General features: G+C 38.2%; 1 protein-coding gene across 32 annotated transcripts in view; it reads left to right on the forward strand.

Annotated features, from left to right (window-relative positions):
- EPB41L3 (erythrocyte membrane protein band 4.1 like 3) overlaps nucleotides 1-12,419 on the forward strand; it is a 312,011-nt gene that overhangs the window by 187,831 nt on the left and 111,761 nt on the right. For 30 of the 32 annotated variants that reach the window (XM_043978240.1, XM_043978215.1, XM_043978221.1 and 27 more), the window contains exon 2: nucleotides 9,577-9,779. In XM_043978240.1, coding sequence (XP_043834175.1) covers nucleotides 9,588-9,779 — 192 coding nt within the window. In that variant the 5' untranslated portion in view covers nucleotides 9,577-9,587. The remainder of the gene's footprint in view (nucleotides 1-9,576; nucleotides 9,780-12,419) is intronic. The other 2 variants (XM_043978256.1, XM_043978277.1) reach the window with 1 other exon arrangement.

Consider the following 12,419-nt stretch of genomic DNA (forward strand, 5'->3'; position numbering starts at 1 on the left):
TTTACCTATGAAAATGCAATTACTAGATAATATTGAGGTTATATAAAGCCCAAGTTAAATAGATGCCTCTTTCCCTTTGAGAAATAATTAGCTATGGCCATTCCAACAAAGTAAATGAGAGCTTTATGTTCAAAGAGACAGTTTGCATTGTCAATTGCATTGAAATTCTTCAGCTTCAACTGACTAACCCACCCTCCTCCTCTCTCTGTCTCTGTGTTTCTGTCTCTGTCTCTGTCTCTGTCTCTCTGTCTGTCCCCCCCTCCCTTCCTCCCATCCTTGCAAATGACCAAGCCACTGCCTTTTCCTTTAAACCAACCCATGGGAATCCTAAAGGCAAGGCAAGTTTCTAGGAAAAGGAATTTCTTCATTATTTATGTTAAAAATTCAAAAAAGACTCAGACTTAGATAACATTGATGGGATTTTATGAGTCTCACCTCCCCCATGAAGTTACTTATGTGGGAAATAAATGAAATAAATCCATGTTCTTTTCCTTTTGGTCATTTTACTTTCTTTGGCAAGAAGACAATATAAATAAAATCCATTTGTGCCAAAATTGAAAAGTGACATTGCTTACTTATGAATTCTTTCTTTTGCACATAAATGGTACAGATTTACATTTCACAATTATTTTCTTATAGCATCTGGAGAGGTTTTTTTCTGTCAGCTATAGAAAACAGTTTGATTTTAAACATAGAAACTGGCTTAGTGAGGCAATTATTTATTGGGAGTTTGAGATGACCTTTTTTAAAAGTGGGAACCATGAAGGTTGAATTTTTTTTCAGCTTTCACATAATTTGTTTAAAATAAATCTGTCTGAAAGAGAGAAAAGTCTCAAATGCATGCTGATGACTATCTTCTAGTTAAATCAGACTGAGAATTCTTCTGTGGTTCTACTGACACTTGCAAATGCTACCTTTGGAACCATCATCCTTTCATTCTTTCATTCTTAGTCTGTAGAAAGCTAAGAATAACTTCTTCCTCTGAATTCCAAGTCCTTACCTACTGAGAGGATTATTTAAATAATTAGTCTTGCTGCCACTGGTCCTAACCCACTGTCTGGGACAGTTGACTTCCTCCAGAGAACTACTGGTCCTAGCTAGAATGGACAAAATCCTTTCCTTAATAAAAACCAAGACAGAGGGAATAAGACATCCAGAAAATTAGCAGGGAAAGTAAGTAAAAATTAGGCAGAGAAAATTAAAATTGTAAATTTCTGAAGACATAAGGAAATTCTACAGTTAACCCTCCATCAGTCTGAATGGAGCTGCATGAAATATGCTCATCTCTGAGCCATCTCAATTTTTTGTAGATAATTTTGATTACTCATCTAGTTAAAAGTTTGAGAAGAGGAACCTCTTCTCCAGGCATCTACTGCAGTAGCCACTAGGAGGAGGTTAGTTTATAGCTGTGCTGAGGGCCTGATGCTTGGTTCAGAAGCAGGAGGGGAGGCAAGATAGTGTTGCTAAGCTTACATAGTAAGGAGAAGGGGTAGAGTTGGGATGCGTTGGGACCTAAGGGTAGGTATGGTTGTGTTGGAAGCAATCCCTGCTGTGGGAAGAATGAGAGCTAACCCATCTTCCCACCCTCCCATTGGTTGATCACATACCCCTTAGAGTCCAGCCATGGAACCATTTTGGAAACCATTGCTCTCTAGCCCGATCTTTTAGCTGTTTGTGTCTTTTTTTTCCCTGAAATTAATTTTAACTTTTTCACCTTTAACTAATATCTCAAACTTAACTAGGTCTTGGGTCAAGTCCTGAAGCCCTCTCTTCTTATATAATTCTTCTCTATCCTGCATGTTTTACTTTCCACGTACTCAGAATAAACCACCTCTTTTTTCTGGTCTCAATACTTTTGTTTCCTGGTGCACTTCCTCCCAAGTCCTAACTCTTAAAAAAAATTATTTATGGGGGCAGCTAGATGGTGCAGTGGTTAAAGCACCGGCCATGGATTCAGGAGTACCTGAGTTCAAATCTGGCCTCAGACACTTGACACTTACTAGCTGCGTGACCCTGGGCAAGTCACTTAACCCCCATTGCCTGCAAAAAAAAAATTATTTACTTTTAATGTTTATTTAAAAAAAATTCTGAATTCTTTCCCTCCCTCCAATGCCTCGCTCACCCATTGTGAAGGCAAGAAATGTGATATTAATTATATACATGAAATCATGCATGTATTAGTCACGTTAGCAAAAAAAAAGCAAGAAAGGTAAAGAAAGTGAAAAAAATTATGCTTTGATCTGTGTTCAGACTCTATCAGTTCTTTCTCCAGAGGTGGATAGCATTTTTCATAAGTCCTTTGGAATTGTCTCAGATTGTATTGATCAGAATAGCAGAGTCAGCCATGGTTGATCATTGTACAATATTGCTGTTCTGTGTATGATGTTCTGATTCTGCTTACTTCACTTTATATAAGTTCATGTAAGTCTTGGTTTTTCTGAAAGTATCTTGCCCATTGTTTCTTGTAGCACAATAGTACTCATCACAATCATTTACCACAACTTGGTCAGTCGTTCCTCAATTGATGAGCATCCCCTTTATGTCCAATTTTATGCTGCCACAGAAAAAAGAGCTACTATAAATACTTTTGGACACATAGGACTTTTTTCCTTTTCTTTTGATCTCTTTGCTATACAAACCTAGTAGTGGTATTGCTGGGTCAAAGGGCGTGCACAGTTTTATAGGCCTTTGGTCATAGTTCCAAATTGTTCTCAGAATGGTTATATCACTTCACAATTCCATTAGTAGTGCATTATTAGCATCCCAATTTTTCCACATCACTTCCAATATTTGTCATTTTTCCTTTTCTGTCATATTAGCCAATCTGATAAGTGTGAAGTAGGTATCTCCGAATTGTTTTAATGTGCATTTCTCTAATCAATAGTGATTTAGAACATTTTTATATGAGTATAGATAGTTTTGATTTCTTCTTAAAACTGCCTTTGACTATAAACTGAATAAATATAAACTTATTGACTATAAACTGAAGTTCTAGTTCTTGATATTCCCCTTTAACATTTTCCTTGGGGTTCAGGTGGTGATTGGGACTTTAGAGTTCATCAACTTGATCCACCTTCCCTGCTCTCATGTTAATGGCTTGGGCCCATTCAAATCTTGGACTGGGTGAAATGGTCTTAATGTGGGTTGCACAAAGTAAAGCAAATGAGCATATCATGTTTGGGGGGCCATAACCTATTCAGATTGTTTTTTTTTTAATGAAATAAAAAGCCTTTTTTATTGCATAGGAAATAAATAAAAAGGTTGAATGGGTACAATTTGGTAAAGGGTCCTAAAAGCCAACTCAAGTAAATGGAAAAGTTGAGCAATTTTGGTCATTTAGGAAATTGACATGATAAAAATGGTATAAAGGAAATGATCATGAGAGCTCAGTTTTGAACTGTTTCTAATGTTGGCAGGATCTTCAAATGGAGAGGGCCTGTAGGCAACTGGAAATATTGAGCTTCAAAGAGATCAGAGTTGGGCAAATTATTTTGGGAGCCATTTACCTTATACTTGATAGTTAACACCACATGAATGAACAATCTCCTTCAAAGGAGTAGAGTGCAAAGGGAAAAAAGAAGGAAGTTTGAAGGGAGACTTAGAAAATAGCCATAATTAACTATTCAAAAGGAAGAAGAAAAGCTAATGATGAAAAGACACAACAAAGGAGAGAGAATAGTCAGAGAAAGGAGAACCGTAATTGTGTAATGTCGTGGAAGCTTAATTCAAAACAATGACTGAACCATTTAAAAAGTATTTTAAAATGCAACTTCTTAACTATAAATATAAGAAAGTTTTTTTTTTTTTGAAATACAGTGTTTGGTGGCATGTGTTTACAATGACTACTGGGTGTAAAAATCAGTTTGTTTCCTGTAGAGTGATGGATGGGAATGGAAAAAGAAAGAGTGAATGGCTTTTTGAAATTGAATTAGATATGTATGCATAAATCAGGTGCATTAGTATTACTTTTTTACAAGCACAATAAGCACTCTTAATTTTCCTGGTTTCTATCATTGGAGATTTAATTCCAGTGGTATTTACTAAATATAAAGGTTTGTATTTTGGGGCAATCAGTACATCAAAAGCGATTAAAGTTTTATCTTATCAAAACAGTTCATGAGGAAACGATATTTACTATGTCTATATTACATAATGCAATAATTAAGATAGATTGAAAGTATTATTTATAGGTATATGATTATAGTAAGTATCTGAGATGCTGCTTTTTGCTAGATCTGGTCATCAAATATTGGGCCATATTTAATTTCATATTTTGATTCAAATTATGTATAACAGGCAGTAACTGTGAAGTTATTCTGAAGGCAGAATCAAAATAGAAAATGACAGATTAAGGGAAGACTCATACTGGCATTGGAAAAATCTCCTGGCACTGAGGTCAAAATTTTGGAGAAATTCTTATTAACAGTTCTTGCTTTTTTTGTTTTTGTTTTTTAAAGAATTAACATACAAAGAGCCTTGAAATCAGAAGGCCCTTGATTATATTTGTTTTGTTTTGTTTTGAGAGGCAATGGGGGTTAAGTGACTTGCCCAGGGTCACACAGCTAGTACTTGTTAAGTGTCTGAGGCCGGCTTTGAACTCAGGTCCTCCTGAATCCAGGGCCAGTGCTTTATCCACTGCACCACCTAGCTGTCGCCCCCCCCCCCCCCATTATATTTGAAAAGTAATCCCATATTGAATTTTTAACCTGAAACTAGGTGACAAGCCTCCCATTTGTTTAGAGAGGTTAAAAATCATCAGAAATCTTTTTATGATACTATTATTGGTGGATTTCTGTACCACAAGTAAATTTACCAAGATATGTAGAATACTTTCCCTTCACTCACTCTGCCTTACCTCAATATCCTTGTTTTCAAATGTAAGCTTCTTATGAGTAGGGATACTATTCTTTGTTTGTATTCCCGTTGACCAGTCTTGTCTGGCACATAGTAAGGGCTTGATAAAAGCTTGTTGATTGATTGAATTCAAACTTATCTGACAAAGGCAAAGGCATGTTGGTAGTTAGATAGCAGAATTGAATTATGCCCTCTCAGACCTCTTTAAGGGATGATAGAAATTTAGGGCACTCAACTCTCTCCTGTCAATCTAAGAAGCTGCAGAATGCCCAGTGGCCACACCCTGATAAGACCATCTCTGAATATGGGCTAAACCAGGTTGAGGGTAAACAATAGGCCTCTAACCTGTTGGTAAGGTAGGGGGATGTCTGCCTGTAGAGTGATGGATGTGAATGAAGCTTGTGAAGACGACTTCCCCAGGGCAGAATGGGTGGATGGGCACAGTTTGTTCAAATGGTTATGAAGGCAGTTGAAGCAAAGATGTCAAGGTCATTCATTGCATCCTGGGTCATTGCCAGCTGTCTTGACTTTTGTCCTGCCACTGGACTTTCATGATTCTGGAAGAGAGAGTGAGGCTGTGTAACTTTGCCTCACTTAAATCCAGTTCACCTTAGAGTCAAGACATTACCCTGTGGTGCTATTGGTCCTTTTCAAAAACAAAGGATGAACAACATCAATCTTTTTTTAAAAAAATCATGAATATTTAATAAATTCAAGACTTGAGTTTTTTGTACTTCCAGTCATGAGATCATGTCTCATGGTCTCAGTGATATGCATGAGTTTGTGTGCATTTGCTTGTATTAAGTTCTCTGAGATGCAGTGTGCTGTACTGGACAAAAAACCAGCCTTAGAGTCAAGAAGGCAGGTCTGTGTTCCACCCCTCCAACATCCTGGCTGTGAGGCTGGCTCTGTGGCAAAACAACTAACCCTCTGAGACAGTAAATTAGAGAACACTTATTGATATGCAGTGGTAGAGCTAGTTACTGCAATAAAAACTCCTTACATCAATAAAATCCTATACCTGTTCCTAAACAGATAATGTTAATAAATAAAATAAATTTCATTTATTTCCCCTGCTTTTCATGTTTAGGTATGAACACTTGAGGGCAAGAATATGTTCATTGCCCCTGTTCTTGGATCTCTTCTCTGTAAATTAATTCTCAAACATTTCTGCCACAGTCTCTGCCAACTTGGAGCTTAAATTCTATCAAGGAAAACAACATATACCCTCATACTAAACACACAGTATGTTCAAAATAAGTACAAATTTATGATATTAACCATTTATAATCTGGGGGATAAGGAAAGGGCTCATATAGGAGATGCCCCTTAAGCTGAGCTTTGATGGAAATTAGGAATTTTAAGAGACTAAGGTGAAAAGTGAGGATATTCCAGGCATGGGGGGTTCATCTTGGGCATAGAGATGGGAAATGGAACATTGTGTAGGAGGAATGGAAAGATCATTATGAGACTGTAAATTGTGTGAAGGGAGTTGCATGTAATCAGCCCGGAAAGGTAGATTGGAACCAGATTATGAAGGGCTTTAAATTCCAATCTGGAGTTTGAATTTTATAGCAGAGGCAATTAGGAGCCATTAGATTGAAAACACGGGGCGGGGGGGAGGGGGGGAAATCTCTGAAGGGCATTGGCACAGTCTTATCCTCTTATGTACCTGCTGAAACACATCCTCTCCTTGATGTGGTCCAGCTTGTTAGCAGGAAGGGACCTCTAAGGAGGCATTTGTAATAGCTGGTTTTCCCATTTTTGGCCAGCCCTGCCCCCTATAAAATTAGTATATTACTGCTATTGCCCCAATGCAAGCAGCAGTTGTACTCAGCAACTGTCTATGCCATTCAATGGCTAGAAGCTCTTCAGTCCTTATATTCAGTTCATACTTTTGATTTATTGATTCAGTAAAAGCATCTAGGAGTTGCTTATATCTAGTTTATAAAAGTATTGGGGCATAAATTATCAAATTAATTACAGTCATTGATGTGAGGGGTGTGGTATATCTTCCTCCTTCCCCCAGTTTATGTCTAGCACAGTGTCTGGCTCTTAGTAAGCATACAACTGATATTTAAATTGAATCAAAATGAATTTATTGAATACTGCTTAGTTTGTTGCGAAGGACGTTTCCAAGCATTAAGGTTTCCGAAGGCTAGAGAAAAATAAAAAAAAGTTCTTAGAGGTTATATTTTACATAAATAACTAAAAATTCTTATGTTACATTCAAAGCTGTAGATTTATTATACAGTCTCAGAGATGCAAAAACAAAATGCACATGGGCCAGGAATTCCAAAATACCAGAGTATTCATCTCCATTTGTCTAAGAGAATGAAAACTTTTCTTGTAGCAAAAATGCACTCAGATCTTACTCTCAACTATACATCTTGCAGGGGAAAACAACCTTTTATAGAGAATGAAATATAAGGCAGAGTTTATTTCTTTTTTGTAATCATTGTCTCTTCTGAGCTTTAACTTTGTACATTTTGTGGGGCTTGGTCTAAATACGTTTAGTTAGTTGGGCACATTTATCCAGAGAAAGCAGATTGTTTAATAAAGCCATATTAACTCTAATGCCTTATATACCAAGAATTACTGTGTCAGTGGAATGGTTACTCACGTTGATCTTATCATGGACCTTTTCATATATGCAAGTAAATATGCCAATACCATTAGCACAGAATGGAATTATACAAAATTATTCCCTCAAGATGGGGGAGGCAGGAGTTAGTTTATATGAAAATGATCTGGGGATTTTAATGGACTGCACGGTCAATATGAATCAGCACTGTGATGTTGTGGCCAAAAAAGCTAATTAATGTAATCTTGAACTTCAGTGAGAAGTATAGCAGCATCTAGAAGTAAGGTGCAGCTAGATGGTGCAGTGGATAGAGTGCTATACCTGAAATCAAGAAGACTCTACTTCATAAGTTCAAATTTGGCCTTAGACACTTTTTTTTTTTTTTTTTTTGCGGGGCAATGGGGGTTAAGTGGCTTGCCCAGGGTGACACAGCTAGTAAGTGTCAAGTGTCTGAGGCCGGATTTGAACTCAGGTACTCCTGAATCCAGGGCCGGTGCTTTATCCACTGCGCCACCTAGCTGCCCCTGGCCTTAGACACTTAATGGCTGTGTGACACCGGGCAAGTCACTTAACCTTGTTTGCCTCAGTTTCCTCATCTGGAAAATGATCTGGAGAAAGAAATAGCAATCCATTCCAGTACATTTGCCAAGAAAAACCCAAATGGGGTCATGATGAGTTCAACATGACTGAAAGATGACATCTGTCCATAAGTATAAAGGACTTTTTAGATCATTAAATCTAAGCTAATTTTGTAGATGAGCAAATTGAGGCATAGAGAGGTTAAGTGACTTGCTCTAAGAGAGGCTGAAAACCAATGGTTATATTAAAAATATTCTTTCATGTCATATTTTAGGTTTGAATCTATAGGGCCTAAAATCCAGAGGGACAATTCATGCCTGCCTAAGTCTTAATTCACTGCTTGATCTATTTTTGGCAGATGACATTTTTTGTGACATGGTTTCCTTTGGCAATCTAATACAGCACATAGATTCCTTCTTTAAACAGTGTTTTAAAATTCATTAAATAAAATATGCAAGATTACAAAGGAAACCACTTAAGTAGAAATATAATTATAAATTTAAAAAAAAAATGTTTATGGACCCAAGTTAACCACTCCTAGATTATGGGATGGGAAGTCCTTTGGGGTAGAGTCAATAGCTCTGTGCATGGCTAGGTGGCACAGTGGAGCAGTGTATAGTGTGCTGGCCCAGGAGTCAGAAAGACTCTTCTTCCTGAGTTAAAATCCAGCCTCAGACACTTACAAGCTATGTGACCCCAGGCAAGTCACTTCACCCTGTTTACCTTAGTTCCTCATCTGGAAAATGAGCTGGAGAAGGAAATGTCCAACCCCTCCCATATCTCTGCCAAGAAAACCCCAAATGGTGTCATGAAGAGTCAGACAGAACTGAAAAACAACTATACAACAACAACAATAGCTCTGTACTACTCCCATTGAAGGTAGGAAGAAGGCAGATGTACAGTAAGTGAGTGGTTTGAAAAACAATTGAACAGGAGTCGAAAGCTGTGCCAAACTAGCTTTTATCCAGTAAAGCCAAGCTTTAACCCTTTGTATTCTTCAACAAGCACAAATCAAAATCGATGAATTAGAAGAAGTTTTGGGGTATGAGCGGGGCTTTCCTATTTCTCCATTTCCTCCCTAAAGTTCCACGTCAGGGAGGAAAGGGAGGGAACAGCATATTAGTACTTTGCAGGCAACAAGTAATATGGCTGATGCACCAAATTTGTTTAAAGGAAGTTTAGTATATACTTTAATTGTTTAATTATGATGATTTGTTACTTTAATATTAGGCTACGACTATTTTATGGCAAAAAAGTTAGTAAAGAACAAAACCCATAATCATCTTCATCAGTTTGTAATCTTTCCCTGTAGGTTCATCTTAATCTTAAAATTTTCATGGCACACAATCCTCAGTAAATTACTATCATGCATTTAATAAATTTGATCAGCCTATTGTTAAAGAAATATAATCTGGTGTTGAATATTAAGTATTTTTTCACTTTTTCCTCAGATTATTTCTTTTTCCCCTATCTAATATAGCATCCCATCTTCATGCTTTTCTGTTTCAGAAGAGAGAAAAATGGTATTGAGTGGCTGGGTTCGCTTTCTTTTCTTACAGAACAATCAATCATGACTACGGAATCTGGATCCGACTCTGAATCAAAACAGGACCAAGAGCCAGAGCACCAAGAAGCCTCTGGACAGCAGGGACAAACTGGGGCTCAACAGCAGCCATCAGAACAGCAGCTCAGGGAGGACCATCAGCAGGCATTGGAGCAGTTCTCTGCAGCAGCAGCACATAGCACCCCAGTGAAAAAAGAGGTCAGTCTCAATGCACTAAACATCAGTTCTTCAAAAGGTTCTTATCTCCCCATACTGCATCTTCTAGCTACTCAACACATATGGAGAGGTGATAGATTGGTCATCTCTCCCTACACCCACATTCCACCCCACATACACACACACACATGCCCTGGATTCAGGAGGACCTGAGTTCAAATCCGGCCTCAGACAAATGACATTTACTAGCTGTGTGACCCTGGGCAAGTCACTTAACCCTCATTGCCCCACCCCATACTTATTGTGTTTATTTTAAAGTATTTCATAGAATACTTAATATCTTAAGACCAAAGTCCATTTTCTTTACACATCCAGAAGGCAAAAATATATTTTTACTGCCTTAAAAAAGTAGGTTTTAGGGGGAGCTAGGTGGTACAGTGGATAAAGCACCAGTCCTGGATTCAGGAGGACCTCAGTCCAAATCCAGTCTCAGACACTGGACACTTACTAGCTGTGTGACCCTGGGGATGTCACTTAACCCTCATTGCCCTGCAAAAAAAAAAAGTAGGTTTTAAACCTTCTTCCTTGTTCATCCCACCACTCAACAAGAACTTTCACCAAAAACCTGGACTAGTGACTCCCTTGTGTCTCTTTTGATAAAAAGGAAAATTACCCTATTTGTATAAGTTATCAGGTTGTGCCAAATACTACAAAAATGGACTTAAGACTTTCTTTTCCTCTCCCAGGTATATCATTCAAGAATTTGTCTTTTGGATATCTTATTATTGTTATTTTGTTGTTATTTGGTGGTCATTGTTTGAGCTTCATAAATTATAAAAGATGAATGGATTAATAAAGTATTTATTAAGCACTTATTGTGTGCATTCCAAGTGTTGGGCCAAAGATGAGGCATTCAAAAACAAAGGCAAAGGCACTTGAATTCTTACAGGAGGAGTTAGCACAAATAGAGGAAGGGAGGCCAGGGCAGAGTATTGTGGTTGAGAAATGGGTAGGGATAGTGAGTAGAGCCCTTCCAGGTGCAATGGCAGTATTGATTTGATTATGGTTTCAGAGATGAAAAACATGGTAGGGGTAAGATTAGACAGTAGGAGGGCGTAGTGCAAAGATGTCAGTGAAAAGATAGAAATAAGATTAAGTCAGTCAGTCAACATTTCAGCACCTACTATGTGATAGGCACTGGGCTAAGTGCTGCTGATACAAAAAGAGGCAAAAGACAGCCTCTGCACTCGGAGATAATGATCTAATGGAGGAGACAAGGAACGAATAGGCACAAATAAGCTATATAGAGGATAGTTAGGAAATAGGGAAGGTTCTGGAATTAAAAGAATTTGGAAAATGTTTCCTGAAAGATATGGGCTTTTAGTTCAGCTTTAAAGGAAGCCGGGGAAGACAGTATATAGAGATGATGGAGAACCTTCTAGATTTGGGGACTTAGCCAGAGAGAATGCTTGGATCAAGAGATGGAGTGTCTTGTCTGTGGAATAGCCAGGAGGCTAGTGACACTGCATTGAAGAGTATGTTGCAGGGAAAAAAGGTATAAAATAAGAACACTGGAAAGGTAGGAGGGCAATAAGTTATGAAGGGCTTTGAACACCAGATAGAGGATTTGTATTTGATCCTGGAGGCTATAGGGTTTATGTGAAAAACAAACAAACAAACAAAACTTGAGTTTATTGAGTAGGGGAGGGGAGTGATATGGTTGGACTTTAGGAAAATGATTTTAGTGGATCAATAGAGGATGGATTAGAGTGGGGAGACACTTGAGGCAAGCAGACCCACCAGAAGGCTTTGCAATAGTCGAGGCATGAGGTGATGAGGATTTGTACTATAGTAGTGACAGTTTCAGAGGAGAGAAGAGGATATGTTTGATAGATGTTGCAAAGGTGAAATCAACAGGCCTTGGCAACAGATTGGAGAAGCATGGTGAGAGATGGTGAGGAATCAAGAATGTCCCCTAGTTTTTGAGTGTGAAGGACTGGGAGGATGGTGTTTCTCTCTACAGTCTACAGGGAAGGTAGGAGGGAGGGAGGATCTAGGGAAAGATAGGAGCTCCATTTTGTACATCATAAGTTTAAGATGTCTGCTGTACATTTAGTTTGAATTGTCTGAAAGGCAGGTGGAAATGTGAGATTTGAGGTCAGCAGAATGATTGGGGCAGGATTGTTGCCCTCTATACGTAATAGGGAAGTTGTGGGGGAGAGTTTACGGAGAAAGATAATGAGTTTTGTTTTGGACATATTGAGTTTAAGATGTCTAATGACATCCAGTTTGAGATGTCTGACAGGCAGTTGTAGATGCAAGATTGGAGGTCAGCAGAGAGGTTGGGGCAGGATAAAGTAGATTAAAGTGAAACACGGCTTCATGTGATGGGCCAGTTGAAACAAATATCCAACAGGACAGTGGGGCATAAAGTTCCGGGCATAAAAAGGTTGAGTCCTTTAGGGACCAAAGTTCAACCAATCTGCAGTCAAGAAGTTGTCAAGTGCGAAGTTCTTTTGTAGCTTTCCCTTCTCCATGAACACTAAAATTATATTGCTGTGATATGATACATATACATGTATCATATAATATACACAGAGACCACAAGTGGACCTTTCTGCAGACCTCCACATAGAGCAATTTTAACATCATGTGAATTAGTTCCTACCCAGTCTCTTCACA

Source organism: Dromiciops gliroides, chromosome 1, assembly GCF_019393635.1.
Source record: "Dromiciops gliroides isolate mDroGli1 chromosome 1, mDroGli1.pri, whole genome shotgun sequence".
Lineage (NCBI taxonomy): Eukaryota > Metazoa > Chordata > Mammalia > Microbiotheria > Microbiotheriidae > Dromiciops > Dromiciops gliroides.